General features: G+C 41.3%; 1 protein-coding gene across 1 annotated transcript; it reads left to right on the top strand.

Annotated features, from left to right (window-relative positions):
• Window positions 1-20,195: 20,195 nt before the first annotated feature.
• On the top strand, window positions 20,196-24,055 carry LOC124283102 (RWD domain-containing protein 2B-like). The gene is made up of 3 exons (XM_046719128.1): window positions 20,196-20,561; window positions 22,042-22,224; window positions 22,794-24,055. The coding sequence occupies exons 1-3, from the start codon at window positions 20,502-20,504 to the stop codon at window positions 23,475-23,477; spliced, it is 927 nt and encodes a 308-aa protein (XP_046575084.1). The 5' UTR covers window positions 20,196-20,501; the 3' UTR covers window positions 23,478-24,055.
• Window positions 24,056-25,144: the final 1,089 nt, after the last annotated feature.

Genomic DNA, 25,144 nt, shown 5'->3' on the forward strand with positions numbered 1-25,144 from the left:
AGCCTGCTTTTCTGAGCACCTTTAGTGCCAAGCGTAGACTGTGGGCTGTATTCCATGTGATGAAAACAGGATGTCCAATCAAAATGCTGCTTTGATTTCAAAAACGATTTACAAAGATGAGATTTCATCCTCAACAGACATAAATTGAGATCGCCACAGTAAAGGTACTTTTTACTCACAGATAGATATTGTGACGGGTACAGCAAATATGTACCCCAGGTACATTACTCTTGCGGTGACTGGTTTTGTATTATCAGACAATGTGTGTGATGAAGCGACTGGCTTCGATGCTATACACGATTGATCAAAATATAAACTCAAATTAATTAAGGTCTGCACACGAAAAACACTGTAATGTGGATGAATAAATGACACTTTGTATGGATAGCAACTTCTTTTTATTCCTTATCACAACGTTTCAGAGCTAATTCTTGCTCCTTCATCGGACGAATGCTTATACATGTGAGTGTATGTGTGTGTGCGTGCGTGCGCGCGTGTGATTTCGGTGAAATATTTTTCTCTGTTCCAATATCTTTTGGGCGATATACAGACCTATCATATGACAACGAAACATTAAGTTTGAATACAGAGAAAATAGAAAAAACAACACATTTAAGATCCATAGTTAATAACATAATTCTATATTTTCTCATATCAGCAACATCCGTGTGCTCCACACAAGATGGGAACATGTGCAAGGTTAACAATACAGTTGAGATTAACCATTGAGATTGACCGATAGATGGGGAGGGGAATTCAGTTGAGAATTTAGGAGATGTCAGCTTCTTTATAACACTTCAGTTTTATCATCTCCACGTCAAAACATACCAGCACACAAAACGACCTTAGCTCTACGACGTTCGTAGGGCTATGATAAAGTGCGGGAGTTACGATACCTCAGAACTTAGATCGTTTAGTACAACGAGGCCCTGTTTCATTATAAACACATGTTCCGTTTGACAAAAATGTCACTTAATGTTCAGTCTAAAGCGGATGGACTAAAGAAGCGATCTTATTGCTAAGGGACAGTTCATAATTTATGGGTGGGTAGGGGGGTGTGTGATGATGATTTTAAGTGGGGTCACCCATTTTGTTCTGAGGAGATGTGTGTGTGTGTTATTGGGGGTCAATTTTGTATACATGTTTCTAGGGGGCAGCAATTTTGTACATTAAAATATTTGAAAGTTATGCTTGAAAAATATTGGAAGGGGAGGGGGTCATTGATTTTGTACATGACATGCAGGGGTGGGTGGGTTATCACTTACTTTGTACATAAATTTTAGGAGGAGTCATTCACATTGTACATGCTTCTCCATAAAATCATCATCACCCCCCTGGTCATAAATTGTGAACGGTCCCTAAGACCATCATTACTCCCATCCTTGAGCAAAGACATACCAGACACGTGGTGTTATGGTCACCTGGTGGAAGAACACAGCTGGTGTGGTACGTATAGGGCACGGTAGGCCAAGTTTTCCATGGGGCGGCGCTTTGATCACTATGTAAGAAATATCACAGCTACTCGGTATACTGGATAGGAAGTAAGCTCGTAGAGACACAGTAGGTGATTAACCCTAAGGATCATAATTGGTTCCAATGTTAGATTCGAACCCGTAGAAGCGGATCCTGGCATACTTACCTCTGCAGTGAATAACCATGTCCTAGAAAGAAAACTGCAAAGCAACGTAACTGTCATTACAGTCGCAAGAGATTAAAAAGATACTCAGAGAAGAAATAGGTTGAGTTTCTTCAGCCACCTGTTCGTTTTACACAAAAGACACCTTTAACATTACGATCAATTTTATTGCAAAACATCACATGCGAAAAGACTCACACAAACATGACATCATTGATCTTGTAAACCTTGGCCAATATGTTCAACGTGCACATTTATACATAGCCCTTGGTTCCGAAGATATCATAGTGCTCACAAAACAAACAAACGGACGCCCCCTGCACTGGCTTATACTTAAGAAAGTTTGTGACTGGGCAATGCTTTCAACATTCATTGGATTGGACACAATAAATAAAATGGTACACATCATGCAATAGATAAATAATTATTACAAATATATAAATTATTATAATTCTTACGAAAATATAACATGTCGAAAAGCATACAATCTGTCTTGATGTAATTAATCGAAGTGTAATAAATATCGGTAAACCTTTTCAAATCCTTTAAACACTCGTTTAAATCTAACTTACGAAAATAATGTTCATTTGTGCCAGGTACTCTGATTCTAGGAAACGTAAGCTTCGTTACAAAATCAGCGTTGTCGACGACCCCAAGGGGTCATCTGCTCTCTTTCGCTCAGACACAGCTCATGATTAACCCGTCGTGCAGATCGTCGAACATAAATTCTAATCTTTACACAACGTATATCCGCATTTGGTGGGTCTCAGTATAGTATTACACTGTAATCATTACCCCTTCCCTGGGGACAAATGAACATTCATTAGAACGATTCAACCACTTTAGAGTTTCGTTCTGTTCGACAAGTAAAAGTCTGGAAAGAACTACTCTTTGTAAATCCCTAACGGAAACACTATGAAGAGATTCTGTTGATCCCGGAAGTAGAACCATCGCGGAGGCTACCGGAGTCAACAGATTAGAGAGATATCTCAGACTCTATAGAGTCGACTAGAATTTCTCCAGAATTTTGTATGATGAGCTTTAGTTGCAGCAGTTCAGAATTTTCAGAATGATCACTGAATATATTTCTTAAACGTCAACTACAGCAACGGCAGTGCGATGCCATCACAATGGTTGAGAGCTGCATTATCTAAGCTGTGAGTACACCGACAGCCGAACAGTAACAAGTTGTGGAGCCACGGTCTTCACGAAACATTGTTAATCTCTACATTGCCAAATGGACAACTTTGTCAATATGACCCGTACATATACTAATATCAGCCATGTAGTACCTCCAGTTAATACAATATAAACAACACAATGAGTATTCTTTGTTAAACTGAAAAATACAACATGGATTTTATCAAAATGCCATCATATTCGAGGCAGCGAAGCATGCTTTTCAACGAAAGATTCCGAAAGTGTGACATCAATTGGCCTCTGCTACATATGCGACCTTGGATGCCCTCGGTCTGACGGTAGACCTGACGAGCTTTTCGTCACGTGATGACTTCTGCTTCACCTGTGACCTCTGCTTCACATGTGTACCTTGTCTGACCACACCTGGCCCAGTTTCCACAGGTTGGACACCCTGCCCCACACCTCCACCTGGTCGTCTGGGATTGCTTCTTGAAGCCAGGACCGCTTGCGAGGGGACGTGAAAGGATAGTCGGGGTTTTCTTCTAGGGTTGCGCCCGGGAGAACCTACAAGGAAATTGTGAGACGTTACTGGGGAGTTTTCTGGTTTAAAATAATTCCAATTAAATGTCCCAATTTAAAAAAATAGCGGCTTCTTATCAAATTTACAATTGGTCTGGTTTGAATTTTGAAATAGATTTCCTTGTAGACTCCGTGGGCGTAATATACAAACACGGTGGTACATGAATATGACTTCGAATGTACCGTTAAACTGCACTTCAACACAGCAAACCAGATAGAAATTGTAAATTGGACAAAAAGGCTATGACAGTTGTTCCATGCACAAACAGTACCATCCAACCCTTAGTGTAAGTCCCTTATTCGGGACATATCTGCAGTGCCGAACTCGATTTTGACTGGGTTTCTTCTCAGTTGCGATGACACAGTTGACACGCGTCTGGGAGAACGGGGGCTCCTCAGACTCCAGTCCTCGACTGTATCGTCTGCTATAGCCTCCTGCCGTCTGCGCATGAAGGCGCTAGGTCGAAACTGTCGGGTTAGAAGGATGATGGGTTTGCTGAAGAACACCCAGAACCTCAGTGTGTTGTCCACCGCGGAGGAGGTTGCTCTGCTTAATGCAGTCTTTGCCCTGGCCCTGGATTTAGGCCTGACATCCCTACCCCTCTTTGTGCCATCCTTTTCCACTGGCTGGCCATTTTGGTTGACATTAACCTGCTCCATATCTATAGCGAGCGACCTGGCCGCCAGTACCTTATCGTCAGAACTGCCATCCTGTGGCAATTCCTCAACATCCAGCATTATCGAACGAGGGACGTAGGCAGGCGCTGAAGATGGTCTTATTTCACTCTGCGATCTCACCAAACGTTTACCTTTCTTCTTTCGACCTCGCCCCGCTGACCTTGACCTGCTCCTGGGACGAGCGTCGTGGTCAGGAGAAACGGAAGTTCTTCCTAAGACGACATTTGACGAAATGGGCGTGAAAGACCCATCCCGATTTACTTCCCCACCGTACATGCCATCTCTAAAGGACTCAGCACGTTGTCCCGGTGACCTCCCATCCAAAACATCCTCCCTGAAAGATCTCGATCTGTTTGTGGAGGACATAGGTCTATCTCTCAACATCCTCCTGCCTCTATCAGGAGCCACTTCCATACCGATGGGAGCCGCGTGGGCAACGCTCTGTATGTCTGGGGGGAATCCTCTAAGATACAGAGATGAAGGGTTGTAACTCGGTTCAGGAGACATTCCTCGTATGTCATCCTTACTTACATGCTTTTCACCTTCGTCATCCATGTCGACGACCTTCAGATCAGATTTGTTGCTCCTGGTCTTCTTCGAATCCTCTCTGGCCAAACTTGGGATGTCCACTCGAGTCACTTTGATCGGTGTGGATGGCGGGACGTACTCGTCATCGTCCACAGACTATGGGATAGAGAGAAGGGTGTGAGTGGATTTCAGTTATATAACCAGTGTACGTTTAATGGGAAGAAGCTTAAAGTAACGCATGTCCATCACAAGGAGGGAACGGCATTAAAAAGGATCATAACCAGACCGAATGTGTGATTCATACTATAATCATAGGATCCTGCACGCCTAAGGGACACAATGTTGCGGTGAGAATGACAGAATAATTCGTGTACCTCGAAATATCGGTTAAGGCTTTGAACTTTACAAAGGTTAACGGTGTATTTAAAAGGTCCGAACGACCTCGATTTGTTCGCTTGTTCGCTTGTTTAACCCCGCACTCAGCTATATCAAGATGGCATGTAGATAGCCGAGTCTTGACCAGATAATCTAGTGATTAACCATCGATATGGCAACATCCTCTAACCAAGTGACCACCTGATCCCGTCAATCGCAACCTAGTCAGTAAGCCTAACTATCCGATTCCATTAGTTCAATTTAGCTTGATTCAAAATACAACATGAATTATAGATGTCAAAAACTCACTGAATCTTTGGGGTCCCTGAAGCTCCGGGTTCGAACCTTCTTCTCTGGTTTCTCTGGGGCAGGTTTCTTTCCTCCACGCTGCATCTTGACCGGCCGGAGTTTGACCACCCCCCGTGTCTGAGGCTGACCAGGCAACTCCTCCTACACAGAGAGGTGTCTTTGAGTCTTTGTATATATCACACTTATATAAAGTACATCCACGGACAGTCTCACATGCCTAGCCGCATCACGACATATTGCGTGATAAGATCTGCACTGAACTTTAATCTGATCTGGCAGTGGTATTCGACTTATCTCATCAGTCTTCTGAGACAATTGTACACAACTGATAAATAGCAAAGCAGGCTACATGCTCAGTGTCATTCTATATTCAAATCTCCCCACATGGGTACAATGTGTGAAGCCCATTTCTGGTGTCCCCCGCCGTGACGTTGCTGGAATATTGCTAAAAGCGGCGTAAATCCAAACTCAGTCAGTCAGTAAGCTATATTCAAATCAGATTATTACTATCAAAGTACAGTCACTGATTATAATGAAAATGCTTTAGATGGGATCTGGGTGAGTGAGTTTACTTTTATGCCGCTCTGGACGTTGAACTGACCAAAACATAATCACTAAGAGAAAATTGGAATCATGACCCAAGATGATGTTTATACTATATACTTCACTGTTTTCGTCCACTTTTGCTAAGACTTGGTCATGTTCAAGTATTGACAAAACGCTTCTCCAAAACCGCTAAAATCTGCGTTTTGGTGCATGATAACCATCCCTTAACACTTGAAATGATTGAATATTAAATATGCTGTTGAACGGTTTATTTCTTAAATTGACTGATCCTGTGGACCTAAACGGACCCTTACCACACACAGTCACTTGTCAGTGGTGATCAGACCAACACGTCCGAGTATTAAAGGTTAGCTTAGAGGGTAGTGTCTTTGCTCACGACGAACACATGACGCAGCTATCAGTTATCTAGCAGACTTACTCTCACTCACTCACTCACTAACTCTTACCCCGCTCTCCGTACTAGTCTCTTCTACCCCGACTGCGCCCTTCTGGCCAAACTTCCTCCGTAAACTGGTTTGACTTGATCTACGGGTCCCCAATCCCCTGGGAGTGATGTCTTCTTTGATCGGGGGCAACGGCTTCCCTTCCACTGGGGTAGCTTCGTTCGCTTCCCAACCTTCGGCCGTGGCTTGTTGCCATTACTCAAAGACACGGCTCCTTTCGGAACCACGCCTTTCTGTGGAGCAAATGTATTGACTGGCGTAGGATCCAGTACAGTCACATCGTCTTCAAAAGCTGGATGCACCCCAACCACGTTGTACCCTGTGGGGGGAGAACTGTGCTCCTCGATGATTAAATCTGACAGTTTACTATCCCGGTCGCCTTCGTCGACAGAACCCAAAGACACGTGGATGGATCCGCTGGTTGTCGGGCGGCCATTTTCCTGGACAGGACTCTGGGATTTGTCCGGGACAAATGGGAGGACATCCGGAGGAACTTCTCCGTCTTGCTTGTCCAATCCCTTCTCCCCTTCCTGTGGTGCCCCCTCAACATCCTTATCTCCCCGTATCTTTGAATTCTGTTTGTTCTTGTTCCAGAAACACCAGATGATGACGATAGCAGCCGCCAAGATTATCAGCAGAGCAAAGAACACCCCCAGTCCGGCGGCGAGAGCAGATGACACAGGTGTCGCCGTAGTGGTCACAGGTGCTGCTGTGGTAGCTGTGGGCCATAATTATATATGTGAACGCTAGCGTCTAAATATTTACCCATTGTCTTAACATATTTCACAATTACTGAACAGGGTATTACCAGAAAGCATCAACTTGTCAACCAAGTCATAATAGCAATAATGTTTCTCTTTAGTGCTTGAAATCCATCAATAAGGTTGTCAGTGACTCTGTACAAAGTAAGACATGTCTTTAAGACAAAAACACAAGTAGATAGTCAGTTTTGGAACGCTTGAAGATTGAGATATGTCTTTAGAGCTGATTTTAAGTTTCTTGTTGCCATTGGTGATCTGAAAAAATTCAATTACACGCCCAGCTATTCTGTGTTGATTGTTTCACGTCATACTAAGCAACATTCAAACTCCAACAATTAAAATTAAATATAAAATATTCCCACATTTCTATTTCAAACAGTTGCTTGTGATGTAATTTGTTATTGCATTCGTGGAGAAGGATTTTATAAGAACTTGTCCCCGATCTTTCTCACTATGTGAATATAATATGTGTGAAAATAAGTTTGGTTAATTTAAGTGTTACATTTCCCCGGGAAGATGATTGGACGCCCAAGGTAAAACATTATCCACACCCACAACAAAAGCCCAACTCACTCACTCACTCCCCATCACGGTCCAGTTAAGTCGCCACGTATGACAATGAGTTGCCATTGACAGCGGGGTACATTGAAATGTTACTCGCTTGTAAGCGGGGTACATTGAAAATAATAGAAGAGCGCTCAGCCAGTCAGAAAGCGACATTTATGTGTGAGGTAAGATAAATATATTTGTAACACATATGTAACCTCATATGCCGCTGTCTGCGGCCTGAGTTGAAATATAAGTTCAGTTCAGTTCAGGTAGGGCTCAGGGTATTACTAACCCAAACGCGTCAAACTGTTTAGACAGTCCTTTGTAGTTTGTCATACTGGAGACTGTAAATACGTATCGATGGAATGCCCCATAACACCAGTCACCAGTCATGTAATTCTGATATGCATGAGTATGTGTTTACATCGGCGGATCCAGGAATTTTGAAGGGGGTGGGGGTGTCAGGGGTTCATCGAACACCCTGAACCACCCCTTGGCTCCGCCAACGCAAAAATCTTCAATGTGGTCTTAAGTCATTTTCAAAAAAGGGGGTGTCTCTCTCTCTCTTTCTCTCACACACACATACACACACTTTGGATCCGCCCATGGTGGGGCGGTGGGGTAGCCTAATGGTTAAAGCGTTGGCTCGTCACGCCGAAGACCCGGGTTCGAATCCCCACATGGGTACAATGTGTTAAGCCCATTTCTGGTGTCCCCCGCCGTAATGTTGCTGGAATATTGCTAAAAGCGACGTAAAACCAAACTCAGTCAGTTTGCCCATGGTTTATGAAGGAGACGACACATTCACGATCCAGCGAATGTTTCCTGATTCTGCATAATTAATTCACATATATAGTATCTTGGTATGTATCACGTGAATCTGAAATGTGAATACTTACGGTTGCAGGATGCTGAAACAAGACAGTATGATATATAAATAGTTGTGTTAAACATTCACCTGTTAGTCATATTAATGCAGTGAGTAGAGCGATTTAATAGGAATCTTGCTGAACATTGTTTCTTTTTGTCTTCTTTTTTATATTTTATATAGTTCAAATTGGAAAGCTGTAAAAGTCATATCAGAGAACGCATTGTTCTAGCATCCTCGTGCTTTCTTTAAATAACCTGCATCAAGCCGTTATCAAAGCTTCGTTCCGGAAGTAAGGTAACTAGCTCAAACGTTACAGGGTATTTATTATTACAAAATGGAGATAAAATATCCTGCATCGACGAGGATGGTGCATGGGATGGTAAGAAATATATGTGTCAAACAACAATCGCTTAATACACTTTATATAAACATAACAGTTTAGCCACTTTGTCTATAATACCGTGCCTTCCTATATCTGTATACATGTATACTTACTTGAATTCTCGAGAACGAGACTGGCGCCAGGGGAGACAACTGATGTAGACGTCTGGTTGGACAAACATTGTTGTTGGTACTGCGTCATGTACACCTGGCTGCCTGAAGTACTCAGAACCTGAAACATTCACTATACAGCTGTAGGCTTCAAGCATATTAGACAACCGATATTATGATAACACTGTAAGACCTTTGTAAGCAACGGTATCAAAACCTACAAAAAAGAGGCTCTAAAGATGGCGGCTGCCCATGCACGAACGCCTATTTTTGGAGTAGTCCATTGAATTCAACCATCTTTAAGTCACTACTGAAATCAGGCCGAACACCATTACATGATGTTTGTATGTAGCCGAGATCGCTCTTACTTCTCGCTTTAGAGATTTTACAATAGGAATTTAACATTACAATTGTAAAAGTAGACGGAAACAAGTCAACGTTCATTTAGCATTGTGTTCTGTTTTGAAATGGCCAAGCTTTATGGCACAATATCATTTTCAAAGGTCATCATCATCATCATCATCATCATCATCATCATCTTCATCAATAACTGGCGTAATAACCGTGGTGTATGCTCCATCCTACCATGCATGTAAATCTGTACGTTGTTGACTCATCTGTCGTAGCGTCGTTGTTGTAGAGGGTGAGGTAGGTGTTGCTGCCGCTGGTGGTGGTGTATATGCAGTAAAGACTGCCTCCAGCTGTAACCAGACAACAATGGTGTCATAAGACAAGTTGGTTCGAAACGGACAACGTGTACAATTAATTATGCGAAGCCATAACGGTACGTGGTGCAAAAAGATTATTACCCAAAAAGATACATATTTTGTCTTAGGTCTTGTCACAACAGATACACTGTCTGCTGGGCATGACAGATTTCCTTGTTTAACCAATTGTGATATTTTTTATTGTATGGCTCCAACTTTCGTGAAGGAAATGACCGACAAGAAATCTAACAAATATGCCAGACGCGCCACAGATAAATGGTGGGTCCCGTACACACACACCAGCTTTCAATTAACAATACCCAGTAGGAAAGGAACATTAGTAACAGATTCATGTTAAGCAATGCATTCGCATACATTATCAGATATTTCACATACCGTTAACCATTACAAAATATATGTCGTTTGCATATTGTCAGTTATTAGAAACAAATTCACAAGTTACATTGCACTGACCCGAGTTGGCGATGTTTGTGCTACAGGAAGTGTAGTTGAAGGTCATCACTTTGGTGTCAGTGCACACGTCTAGGTAGGACCCGGATGCGCAGGTGTCACCATTTCCGGCATCGAATGAATACATCCACTTGGACTGCACGGCAGTTGGGCAGCTGCTGGCGGCGCTAGAGGCCGCCCCTGGAAACAAGTTACCATGTTATTGGGATGCATTGTGGGCATATGTTAAGCTACAGGCACAGGGGATCCGTTGGCAATAGAACCCTTGAAGAATATGTGTTTGTTGTGAAACGCCGCACTCACTATTCCAGCTATATATATCTATGGCGGTAAATATTCCGCATAATCCAGTGATTGAAATCATGAGTATCAATCGACGCATTTTGGATACGATTGCATTCAAAATGTCCACCCGATCCCGAAAGTCACCTCTGGGTTGCTGGAGACCAAGAGTACCCTTGGAATTTTCACTGATTTCACATAGAATGAGCTTCGGAGGTACTCTCTCCGGGACCAACAGCAATGGCAGATCAACCCTTCGTCTACCCCAATCCCACTCATCCACGACATCCTCTTTCACACAAGCTATGTACTGACAACAAACTAACTCGTCGCCCTTTTAAACTGGCCTGGATCCGCCCCTGTTTATGAGAAACTTGATTATGGGGGCAGGAACCCTCTCCTTAACCCAGTCTAGCGGATAGAGCACCTGCCTGAAGAGTGTAAGGTCGGTGGATCAATCTCCTGTCCCCGTCATGACTCTCTACATTAATGAAATAAAACAACTGGGCGGTTTTCATTGGAATCCGAGAAGGGACATTGTCGCGTTGTCGCATTGTCGCCCTCTCAAAAACAAGTAAAATGAGGCAAAATAAACCAAAAAAACGCGACACGCGACATTTCACCCATTTGTCGCATTGTCGCGATGTCGCGTTTTGGTTAATTTTATCTCATTTTGCTTGTATTTGAGAGGGCGACAATGCGACAACGCGACAATGTCCCTTCCAGGATTCCATAGTTTTCAGTCACCATGATGCCTGTTGTCACAGGTACAAATAGCCACACACACGTGTATGCACGTGCAGTGTAATAACCTAGAACGGCGATTGACCTCACTCAACACAACACGATTGTTTATACTTCTCTACAGATTCAAAAGAAAAATTGGTCAGTTTTCATACTTTCCTGATAAACGCGTTATAAATACGTACCGCTTTTGACCATGACGTCGTATGTGCCAGCAGTGTAGCTGGTGTCGTCACAGATCAAGTCTTGTGTGATAGTTGTTCCATCGGCGAAGATCTTCACCTTATCATTGCCGGCACCCGCCTCCGGACCTAGATCAGAATAATAGTCGTTATTCGTAAACACGGCAGCTTTCTTCCGATCACACGGTTACGGATGGTATTTCATTCTATATTTGAGAGATCGTAACGTATTGGTTGCTGAAATTTGAAATAACTAGAAATATTCCAAAGTGTCTTCTTTAGAATATTTGGCTCCGCCAGTACTTGCTTGAGAATAAACTTGCTGTAAATATTTGTAACAGATCAAATTATAAATGAATCAGCACTTACTGAACGACATCTAACATGCAAGTGGGAAATTTACCCTAGTTTTAGTGTTCAATTATCCACATTACCTCTAGTCATAAACACGTTAATCTGAACACAAAGATAACGTCTTACTTGACCCCAGGTTGTAGTAGAAGGCGTTGGAGTTGATGGCGTTGAGGTCCATGCAGAGATAGGCGTACCAGGTCAGGCCGACATAGGAGAAACTCCCCGATCTGGAGACAAGGAAACCACAACGCTGCAGCAATACGCTTGAGTGAGTGAGTGAGAGGTTTAGCGCCGCAAATTGCGAATCAAGCTATATCATGGCGGTCTGTAAATAACACTGGACCAGGCAAACCCGTGACTGGAAGCATGAGCAACGATAAACGACCATGGGTATGCAAGTACCCGTTTTGTTGTCGGAATCCCCTAGGGATAATCTGGCCAGAATAGGGGTAGTGTGGAGATACAATCGTATTCACTCTGGGCGTTTCTACACATTTCAGCCAAGTACTGCCATCTAACATTGCTAAAGAAGTTGTCTGTCCATAAAATAGTGTTCCTCTTCATCATACCGGCTTCTAAATGCCACTCAAAAAAGCTCTATTAAATCTTGCTAAAAAGAGCATGTGTGGTAATTCTGCTGGATGGTAATTACTGAGATGATGTGACTGGAATATACTGAAAATTGTATCTCCATAGGAAAGTGAAAACCGTGTCTTAGCTTTGCCGATCGCCCTTAAAACAGACATACACAAACTTTCACGCTCATAAACCCTTGTGACTTCGATTATGAATCATATCAATGTTTAATGGGACTGAACAAAGAATATATTAAAATGAATTGCGTATGGCCATCAGGTTGAGCGTACTTGCTTATATAGATTGAACCATTATTCTGCAGACAGGTGAAGGTGAAGGTCCCCAGCGAGGGCAGGGTCCACGGGGTGAAGGTCGTTGAGGTAAAGGTCAAGGTACTCCGGGAACTTGTGACCCAGTCGCCAGTGAGGTCAGAGGGGAAAGTGCAGCCATCTGAAGGAAATGTGTACGATTAAACCTTTAAACATAAACATTACATTTTTTGTCTGCTTGAGACTCAGTTGTATAACAGAAACACAGCTGACTGTAACGGTAAACAAGATTGACCTACTTCATGCTAATCATGCTAAACCGGTAGCGTATTTCGAATGTTAAGGAGTACATTATTACGAAGCGGCTCCTGCGATCTGACACAGCGTGAGTGAGTTTTATTTTGCGCCGCACTCAGCAATATTCCAGCCATATGACGGCGGTTTGTAAATAATCCAGTCTGGACCAGACAATCCAGTGATCAACAGCATGAGCATCAGTCTACGCAATTGGGATACGATGACGTGTGTCAACTAAGTAAGCGAGCCTAGTCACCCGATCCCGTTAGTCGCCTCTTACGACAAGCATAGGTTGCTGCAGATCAATTCTAACCCGGATCTTCACGGGTCTTCAGCTCTTGCGTATATATGTTTGTGTTAATACCAAGTGTTAATCAACTCGGCGACGGGGGTCAAAGTATTTCGCATATTAGAAAGGATACGTTTTACATCATTGTTACTTTGAGTGTTTTTCTAATCATTACATACGTAGCAGTCTGGTCTGGGTAGTTTTCTGTCTAGCTTGCTAGGTATTTCCTAGTATACTCCTTAAAAGCAAATGACCTTAGTATATATAGAGAGTCTTATATATTCAGCATTCTCTAATCTCTGTCAAGGAGGTAACAACAATCTCTGTGTATCCTAGTGACAGCAGTAGATATTTACCGGGTAAAAGGTTTAACGAACATTTTTCTGTCAACGTGATATGAAATTCTTTTTCTGTCGTATCTGGAAGTTTCTTATGACATTCATCAATGATGAAGTACATATAAAACATATTCCATCAACACCTGAAACTGAAGTCAAATTTAAACCGACCTTAATTCGTTTCGTATATGTTTGTCTGTATCAGTTGAAACTACGATGTATTGTAACAAGGTAATAATAACGATGAGGAATACAAATATCTCAGACATAAATCCTAGTCTCACGGTATTTTTTACATATAAAAATGAAATGACTAAGCCATACCTGATTTGTTGAGGAGAGCCAGGAGCGTCGAAACAGTGAGAAATAGTTTCATTGATATATACGACATTTTTCCGAGACGTCTGTAACATGACATCAGACAACGTTCTTTATGTCTATATCGTTTATATCATCACTTTCTACACCGAAATACTCTGTTATAGCAGCGTTTTCCGTGCTGCCGCTATTGCCGTCTGCTCCGCACCTCGCTGGCAGCCATGTTGATTTTTGCGTACACCTCGCTCTGAGACTGAAACTGGTCTCTAGGATATTAATCCTAATCCGTTGATACTTTGTTAGTTACTGGATGGCATTTGGGCTCCATAGCGTTAAGTGGGTACATGAATTACGAGTATTGTTATATTAAGTAAAGTAGTAATGCGACTAATCAGATTTATTGTTGTTACAGAGGAGTCATGAAGTTGCACCGTTCATTTGGACTTAGCAAATGTCTCATACACGCTTAATACAGTATATAATAATTTCTAAATAACAACGGTTATGTCAGTGAAACAATCGGGCAATTTTGTGCAGGTGTTTTGAACGAGCTAAATGTTCATTTATTATATCACAGTAAAACATCTGTGAACAGTAATATATACTTTTCTATTTTTCACGATTGTCTTACGATAGGTGTTGGTGATTTTCTTACAAAAATTTGATGGATGTTTGGAGGTTTTGTACACGCCTTTGCATGTGTTTATGACGTGTTTCAATGTGTTTGTGACGGGTTTTCATCGGTAGGGCAGGATACGCTTCCATTTTCATGGGAATTATCTGGTATTATCACTATTTGGGAGTCATTCATGAACACATAATATAGATATAATCGGAACCTAGACTTGCACAAGTCTCTAAGGTAATAATTAATAGTTTAAATAATTTCTAAAAATATGAATATCCCTCTAACCAGCAGACTATCCCTGCTCTAACAGACTGGCGTCCTTAGACTTGCACAAATCTCTAAGGTAATAATTAATAGTTTAAATGATAATTTCTATAATATATAAATATCCCTCCAACAGACTGTACTGTCCGCTTATCTAGACTTGTCTCCTTAAAGGATAGAGTTACTATACACCCATGGGCTCAGCCTTGGAGCAAGGCTAGTCGGAACCCTACAAGCGACTTTTGGTTGAATGTGTAAGTTCTTTCTTTTTTCAACCAATCTTAAGTAAATGAACGAAATTTGTTTTTGTTTTGTCAAAGGTGATAATAAAGTTACTTATACACATACCCACAGAAGTGGGTATCGTTGGATAGGGAAGACGCTGCGGATTAGAGCATAACATTTACTTTCATAATTACATAGACATTGTGGACTTAATCAGCAAACTATGTTTGGAGGCGTGGCTACAGCGAGTTATATACAGAACAGTATACTGAACAATAAGGGAGCGTGAATATTTGGGAGATATTGTCATGAAATTGTGTACACGGTCTTTGGTGTAATAAAATATCCCAAAATCATTCATAACACTAACCTTTCTGTTACGTGATTATCAATTTGCGAATCTGCAAAATTCACATTGAATAAACTTCATTCTAAGACGCTCCAACAATACATTATCAAACATATATATTATACCTTGCTGATTTAAATGGTCAATTCAACATTATTTCCCATGACTGCAGTGTGCGAAATAGTTTCCAAATTTTGTTAGCCCACAAAATAATTCACTAGTCCGAAATTTGAATGTAGAAACTAAGCAAAAGATTACGAAAATAGATGAGAATAAAATATTGTCGGCATGACAAGGGTTTCATCGTTAAACTGCTAATATGATGAACATTTTTATCAGGCCACAATCTTGCATGATTTTAAAGTGTATTATAACTTAACAAGTCGGAGAGAGTGATATATTTACAAAATGACCCCATGGAAATTCACTAGCCAGTCGGGCCAGTGACTGTGGAGATTTACTGGTCCGATTGGATATTTACTAGCCACGGGCTAGCGGGCCAGTGGCTTTTTCGCCTACTGCATGACTGTATCAGGAACACCATTTTCCGAACCAACCTGAACAAATAGAAACGTTCTATTTCACTCGACATGGTTTTGTTTGTTTGTTGTTTACTTCAGCCTTTAGCAATGTTCCAGCTATATGGCGAGGCCTGGAAATAATCGACTCTGGACCAGTAATCCAGTGATCAACAGCATGAGGATCGATCTACGCAATTGGGATACGATGACATGTATCACAGTTCTAGCTTGGTTGGAATCTTACCTGGACAAGAGATCTATGAGCGTACAGATTGACGGAGTCTGTTCTGATCCTAGGGACCTGAAGCGTGGAGTTCCACAAGGATCTGTGCTGGGTCCTGTTCTCTTTTCGATGTCGATGTACATGTACATTCGCAGCTCTTCCACAGCATAGGAAGTATACCATTCGTCAGCATTCACTCAACTTCCACAGCTATGCAGATGATTAGCAGTTGTACATTGGCATAAAGCATAAAAGAATCCAGGATGGAGTTTACCAACTATAGATATGCATCAAGTGCATCCAGGACTGGATGTCAGCTAATTTTCTAAAGCTCAGCAGAGATAAAACTGAGTTTATCGTCATAGGAACACCTCAACAGCTAAACAAAGTTGACAGTACCAGACTATTGGCGGGAACATCTTCTGTGACTCCGTCATCCTCAGTCAAAAGTCTTGGAGTTGAAATGGACAAATGCATGTCAGGAAAAGCACAGGCACTCAAAACAGCAAGAACCGCTAATTTCAAGCTCCACACCATCGGTAGAATCAGAAAATATTTAGATTCTGATACCTGCAAAACGTTGATTCATTCTTCCGTCTCGTCCCATCTGGACTATTGCAACTCTCGTCTCTCTGGATCCGGCATTGTCTCACATCTCCAGAGAGTTCAGAACAAAGCAGCCCACCTCATAACCCGCACTAGACTACATGAACGCATCACTCCAATTCTCAGAGAACTGGCTACCCATCAAACAGCGAATATCCTTCAAGATCCTGACCATCTGCTTTTCTGTTCTCCACTGTGACACTGCTCCAGCCTATCTGAAGGACCTCCTCACTCCCTATCTCCCTGCTCGTAGACTCCGCTCATCTGATCAACTCCAGCTCTGTGTACCCTTCACGAGGACAAAGTTAGCTAGCCAGGCTTTTTCTGTTGTGGCTCCAACTCTGTGGAACAGCCTCCCAACATCTCTTAAATCTACGGACTCTGTCCAGTCATTCCGCCGTGACTTGAAAACCTATCTCTTCAACCAATAACTCTGTTTATTTTATTTTTAACTTTGTTAAGCACCACTGAGGAGCCACCGGTTGGAAATCAGGTGCTATACACGTGCATTATTATTACTATGTGTCAACCAAGTCAGCTAACCTGACCACCCGATCCCGCTAGTCGTTCTTGCGACAAGCATAGATAGCTGAAGACCAATTCTAATTCACTTCGACTAAAAAAAAAAGATTAGTAAAACAAGATTGTTATGATGTTCTTGGACAGTCACCTGAACCAATCAGTCAGTCAGCCAGCCAGTCAATCAGTTAGGTGATATATTATCTTTTGTTGTTATTTTTCCCCTCATGCGGATCAAGAGGAGGGATTGGGTGGGTAGGTGCAGGGGTATAACATATTAGGGGCGGTGGGGTTCTATTCCCCTACATGGGTATAATGTTTTAAGCCCGTTTCAGGTGTCCACGGTCATGATATTGAATATATGCTTCTTCTCACAGAAACAGCCCTGAATGTATTTTACGAACGCTTCGGTAACTAAAGGCAACCTGGTGAGTGAGCATGCCTTTACATTGCTTCTAGAAATATTCCAGCAACAACACGACACCAGAAATGAGTTTAACCGATTGTGCACATATGAGGAATCTAATTAGGACCTTCTGTATATCTAGTCTTTGTATATATATCGGAAGGTAGTATGACAAGCCATTTTGCGAGGGTGGCGTTGCTATCGTGAAGGATTTTTAAACCGACAAGTGTTGCTCCACGATATCTCTGAATCGGCGGGTTTCTTTTAAGATTTATAATAAGTTGAAAAGATCGGGGTCGGTGAAAAGGTGTATTCACAGGACGTAGACATCACTGTATGAGAATCTGCACAGCAAGATAACACTGCTGGTCGGATTACTGAAGTGGAGCATTTTCTGAGCACAAAGTGGCTAGGTACAGAATGACACACTTATAGTGACTTCAACGTAATGAATATGTTTACAAGATGCTTATCGCCGTATACATGTACATGTATATCTAAACGTAAGGTCAAAATTTACCTTATGTTTTGATGTCGCGTTATGAGAAAACAAATACGTGTATAAAAAATGCATATTGTGGTGAAATAGGCAGTCAAGAGATGTACTCATCAAACAGAGTGAGGTTAGATCATAGCTATGTAATACCACGGTCATTTTAAAATATGCCTTTTATTCTGAATAATGAAGGAGATATTAACAAAAACTCCAAATAAGGTGATGCACAGCCTGCTACAATGATTCGGTGCACGTGTACTAGCTGATATGGCGCAGCACATAAAGCATCGTACACACTGGTCAGTGCTTTCTCGTACACACTGGTCAGTGCTTTCTCGTACACACTGGTCAGTGCTTACTGACTTACTATTCCGAATAATGGGCTGAATGTCACATTCCATGACAAGTGCTCTGTATCAGCAACACTGCTCCTTGTCAACATTTTCATTCTGTAGAGCTACCCACAAGGTGGATCCGTTCACCAGAATCAGTCACTGGAATGTAGACATGAGGGCCTGCTTTACCCCTGCGAGAGGTGTCCTTATACTTGTGTTTGATTTTGCTTTCAGCTTCTTTATCTACTTTTCAAAATATTTATGTTGTTTCGAATTTGTCTGTACATATTTATGCTTCTCAAAGAATTCCTGTTTCCAAAGGCAGAGTATACATCTACAAGAAATGTGTAGAATTTTATATGTTGTACAAAGCGTGACACTGTCATAAAATCACCATCTTCTTCCTTTTTATTATAGGATATTCATATAGCGCATACATCCACGCAACTAGTACATGCTCAAGGCGCTGGTATTTTTTTCCTCGATAATTGGATGTCACTCTCAGCGCACAATCTCAACTCCTTGGGGTCATACAACTCTTGCAGCCACTAGGCGCACCGAGTTAATGTAGCTTTCCATCCTTACGCATTCTCTTCCCACAGAGGTTACTTGTCATATCTTTCGTAGGAAGAAATGACAAGTAACCTCTGTGGGAAGAGAATGATCCTTACGATGTAATAAATCAATCCATTTGGTGAACATTTAATTAGTCTTGCTTTGGCCACGACCTCCTTCTAAACCCGGATTTAGCAAGATGTTATAACTGATTTAGGCAAATATTCGCTCAACATCCCAAATAAATTCAGATTCATTTCTGGAGAATAATCCATGATTTGTTCAGTAGTTATATCACAAAGTGTGAATACATATTATTTCATATGTATTTGCCATGTTTTATAAATTTCTATTTCCAAGCCAACACGTCGGCCTTATGAATCTTGGGTTCATTTCCCCATAAGGTGATGAGCTGTATTGGAAAAACTTTACATATATATAGAGGTAAACTGAAGTCTTTAGATGTAAATACGTGATATTTTTAAGTTGATTTTTTGCCAAGACAAAAAGAACGTAAGTGGGGTATTGCAGAACTGGTGACTTGAGAGATTCGGGAATTTAATAAAAGAAACATATTAACTGAGACAAACTTTATGGATAACATCTTCTTCATTACGAATGTGCATTCCTGCTTGACCACGGTACAAGAATCTGTATCGAAACGTCGCACACTCGTAATAGAGAAGTTGTTATCCACGAAGTTTGTCTGTATTGTACTTCCCAGTTTCTAAAATGCCACTCAAAGAAGATATAAACTGAGGGTAGGGATTGTGTCCAGTTCCAATTCTTTCCGCATATTTTAGACGAAATGAAAGAGAATTTTGTTGAAACCCTCGGATGTTGAGAACTTGACCTTAGTGTAAAGGTGGGTATGTATTGAGGGCAGCTCTTGAACCTTCCTATATTCCGTCAGGAAGATTTTCGTAGTTAGTTATACTGTTATAATAGTTTGAACTGGCCTCAAGTTACGGGAGTAGCTTTTGTATCAAGAGTACAGCTTTCAAAACGTTCTGTATCGGAAATATCCCGCTTTTGTGCCTCTTGTGCTAGTACTGCAGTACCTATCAATTTAACTTGCAGGCACCGTTTGGATAACTATAGTGTTCACTTCACCATCACTTTCGTCCGCTTTTGTTGGCCTTTTACACGAAGATCGTGTGATATTTGAAGAATAAAGTGCAATTAAAAAGGAAGGGCGAGTTTCGATACCCATGCGCTGTTTCACTAATATTAATAATCTAATGCATTTCCACACTGAAGACGATTTGTAGTGGGCTTTAATGAAGGACTGTGGTTTAGAGTTATCTCCCTTAGATAGTTTGAGACACTGACACGAATGCTTATCTTTGTCGTTAGCTGCCTGAAAGAAACGACTTTGACATTGTTCCAGATCACGTGTCTGTCAAGTGAAAAAGTCCTCCTCGATTTCATCAGCTTTAGGTGATACAGTATACCGCATCAACAGAGACGCCAACGTGATATTTCCCCTGCAGTTGTCAACAAAAAGTTTTACTTCGTTTGCAACTTTTTGTTTCACTTTGACAGCGAGACAGTGTCCGTGTTGGTATTTGTAGAACATTGTACACAAAAGAGGGATAGTTGTGACAAAGTTCTGAGAAATGCCAATGGCAATGGCCTTAATAATGGAAAATGAAGATGCCAGCAGTGTAGATTTAAAGGTAGGTTGCTTCCTGTTTCTTCCTTCCATACTTCTTAAAATATGCGTATCTTAAAATATCTTCTTAAAATATGCACTGTATAACTTAAAGTTTAGTTCTGTTATTGACATGTACTCGCATCAGCTCAGGGGGCGTTTCTGTTGGTCTCATACCACATACTTCTTGGTCCCACTACCCATGGAGATCTTGGTTAGAATTAGTCTGAATCATTCATGGAAGAGGCGACTAATGGGATCAGGTGGTCAGGCTCGCTGACTTGGTTGGCACATGTCATCGTATCCCAGACGAGTAGATTGATACTGTTGATCACTGGTCCAGACTGGATTTTTTACAGACTGCCGCCATATAGCTGGAATATTGCTGAGTGCTGCATAAAATAAAATACACTCACTCACTCTTGTTCTAACTCAAAGACTCAAAGGGAAACAACTCTCAACTTTGAAGGCATTGAAATATGGATCTGTCTTTCCCTTTTCTACCACCTAAGATAAAAAAAATAGCTGCTGTCCAGCTGGCATAAGATTGAATTGTTGATTAATGTATTCGTGACACTATCCATCATAGTATGTTCAGGGAAATCTACACCCTACCCCAACAGAGAATTTAGGTGAAGGAACATCAGTCAAAGCATCAGCCAAGAACACTTAGTCAACTATATTATCGGCTGATCCTTTGATCAATGTTTTTGCTACATAACTAAACATTTCTGTAGTTTGCTGCTGGATTTATAACCCAATATTAAATTGAAAATTTACCCCCAACGCGAGAGAAATGTACTCTGATAGCTGTATAATCATTACATGTGTAGAGCCAGGGGTGAACGTTAATCAACTGAACGATGACAAATACAAAGGTGTGTGGTTTATACCATAAAAAATGGATGAGAAGAAGGGAATGGTACCTGTTATATTACATGAAATTTGCCTGAAAAATAAGAGCCATCACTGTTTGAGTATCTGAAATTAACTTCATTGTGATTGTCTCACTGATTTTATTGTTTCACATTTTTTAAAGACATTTGATGACTGTGGGGAAATTTCGAAAATGATTTATATTTTTTATACTTAGGATTAACTTTTAACTCTGAGAAGTTTACAACTGTTGCCCCAGGTCTCATAATGATGGCATGAGATGTAATCATGGTAATTGTGACATTGACATGTTATTAGGATAACCATTGATACATGTATCTAGATCAGTATACTCTAATCAACTGTAGCAAACAGATCAAGTAATTTGAATTCAACTTGCTACAACAGCCAAAATGCCAGAACCCAGGTCTTCAGGAATTTCCCCAAATTGTGTGAGGGTAATGCTCAGTCACTAGTAGCATAATATGTTGAGGGTTATAACATCAAAATTATGCCTATATTTAGAACTGAGATAATATCTGTAAAACTAGTAAAACATGGTCTTAAAATAAAATAATTCAAAGGCTGAGACTGTGACTATGGCTGAGACTGTACATTGTTGTTGTCAGGAGACCCTGGAGCTGCAGTTGTCGGAGGTGGAGATGTTGCAGAGCATGTTCCCCAACCCAGGGGAGTTCAAGATGGAGGACGGACCTGAATCCCTGGAGGAAATACAGGCTTTCCTTGACAACAAGATCAGAGCTGAGTTCCTGGAGAGTCGCATTGGCTTCATCGTCAAAATCACAGCCAATGTTAGTAGCAGCATTACATTCATTGTATACCTTATTGTATACCATATTCACCATGTTAAGTGCCCTGCTTCGATAAGCATATCCTGGCCAGCTTCTCAGACAAATCTGAAACTATAATCTGTCTATTTACCCCCCATTTACATACAAGTACTTACATAGATTACAGATGTTTATAATCAGTACAGCATGGGGATGGGTGTCATTGACGTATATCATTTCTTCATAATGAGTGTCCATATTTTTGTGTCCGCTGGTTGAGTGACTGAGAGTGGTTTCAATCTGCTTTGCAATATTCCAACAATATCGTGATGGGGTACACCAGAAATGGGCTTTACACACTGTATGAGAGTATTTAAACAATATACAAACATATCTTTTGGTTGTATTCATATACCACATACACTTGCTCGCTCAATCACTCACTCTCTCACTCACTCACTCACACACACACACACACACAAACTCTCTCTCTTTCATACATACATTCTATTTATGGTAAGTTGGACAGTGGGAACTTATTTTGTGCATGCTGATCTATGGAATGTATAATTTTAAATATTTTTTTACAGAAGAAAACAGCTGAGCTGGTATGTCATCTTCCCCACGATTACCCCCACGCATCCCCCGAGGTCTTCCTGCGATCCCACCACCTCAACAGAGAGTCCCACACACAACTTAACGAGGACCTCAACGAGTTCCTCACAACACTGGACCGAGGAGAAATATGTATTGGTTCTCTGATTGAGTGGTTGCAGGAAAACCTGCCTCACTACGCTCAAATACAAGACACTCCGGTCCAGCAGGAGAAGAAGGCTCCCTCTAAAGTAGACACAGTCTTCACACGACTCTGGATCTACAGCCACCATATATTCAGTAAATTCAAGCGTCGGGATATTTTAGCGTGGGCCAGCGAGCTTAAGGTGACTGGGTTTTGTATGCCTGGTAAACCAGGTGTTATTTGTATCGAAGGTTTTAGTAGTGAGGTTGATGAGTTTTGGTATCGACTTAGACGATTAAATTGGAAGAAAATTGCGATTAAGGAGAAAGAAGATGAAGAAATGGGGAAGAAAAATATAAAATATTTTCGAAAATTTTCAACTTTTGAAGAGGTTGGGTTTGATGTCCGAGGGGGAAAAGGGAGAGAATATCACATGGATTTAGGGAAGTTTTACGAGTTTCTTGAGGAACATAAATGTGGGAAAGTATTCAGTTTGTATTTTGGTGTGGAGGGGAAGTCAGGTCCTGCTGAATAAACTAGGGCATTGTTAACTTTCTTCTTTATGACATTTGGAACTTAATATTCAAGGGGGCGGTGGGGTAGCCTAGTGGTAAAAGCGTTGGCTCATCACATGGAAGACCCGGGTTCAATTCCCCACATGGGTACAATGTGTGAAGCCCATTTCTGGTGTCTCCCGCCGTGATATTGCTGGAATATTGCTAAAAGGGGCATTAAACCATACTCACTCACTCACTCACTCACTCACTATGCAAGTATTTGTACTGTTTGGAGGACATACAAATACAGAATTCTTTTGAAGAATTTCTGCCTCTGACAGTGATGGTCTGTACATATATGTAAATACCTTCTATATTACTGATAACAGACTTAGCAAAGCCTGTACAGGAGTATCATGAATTAAGAATTGTCATGACTACAAATGGAAGATTATGTATTTTCTTTAAAATATGAAATACTATGTGATTTTTGTGATGTAAATAGCCTGTGAACCTATGTGATAATCGTGATGTAAATAGTAAGACATGTATATAGTTTGATGATGGCACTGTAAATAGTAGCAAATACTGCCTTGTGAATAAACTTCAACTTCTTTCATTGTTTTTGTTTCATGTGATACAGCAAGCATTAGTGCTTAACACTGAGATCACCATATGACTGAGTGTCAGTGGCTCTCTGTACAGATGTGCAGCCATTTACATTAACATGTGATATAAGTTGAACTGATTCTCGGCAGAGTTACCTCCCTTTAACCATGCCAGGTTACAGTGACCAATTGCTTGTCCCATCTTACCTTTTATAAAGCATAGTCATGGATTTAGCCTATAGTAAATAATATATCCTCTTTTGAAACACTTACCCGTGAAGGTCCGTGTTAGAATATTGATCTTCAGTAACCCATGCTTGTCGTAAGAGGCGACTAACGGGATCGGGTGGTCAGGCTCACTGACTTGGTTTACACATGTCATTGGTTCCCAATTTCGCAGATCGATGCTCATGCTGTTGATCTCTGGACTCAATTATTAACAGTCTGCCGCCATATAGCTGGAATATTGCTGAGTGGAGCATAAGACTAGACTCACTCACTTTTGCAACACTGGCATTCAGTGTGGAGTGAGTGAGTTTAATGCCGCACTAAGAAATATATGGCGATGGTCTGTAGATAATCGAGTATTGACCAGACAATCCAGTGATCAACGTTGAATGTGGAAGTGACAGAGAAAAGAATTGAGACATTTGGGAACTTGGAATTGAGATTTTTGCATTACTGACATGCATTTGGAAGAAGGGATACAAGCACAAATCATTCCTCAAGTGGTTACGGTCCATGGAAAGGATCCCAATCAAGTGGGTGAGTTTATGTGATCCCAATCAAGTGGGTGAGTTTATGTGAGTGAGTGAATGGTCTTATGTTGCTCTTATCAATATCAGGGCCAGGTGACACTAGAAATGGGCTCCACAGATGTGCACCATGTGCAGTGGTGAAGCCCGGTCCTTGGTGTGATGAGCCAGTACTGTGACCACAAGGCTATCCAACATAGAGAGAGCCAGTACTGTGACCACATGTTGTCTTGAGTGGAGGTGATTGAGTTAGAGACTGATGTACTGGCAATGTGTCATGGTAACTATGTTAATGTTGATACACAGCGCAGTGAGCAGTTTGAAATCAATCATACTGGCAGG

This window comes from Haliotis rubra, unplaced genomic scaffold (genome assembly GCF_003918875.1).
Source record: "Haliotis rubra isolate DU_JTF1 unplaced genomic scaffold, ASM391887v1 Scf31, whole genome shotgun sequence".
Lineage (NCBI taxonomy): Eukaryota > Metazoa > Mollusca > Gastropoda > Lepetellida > Haliotidae > Haliotis > Haliotis rubra.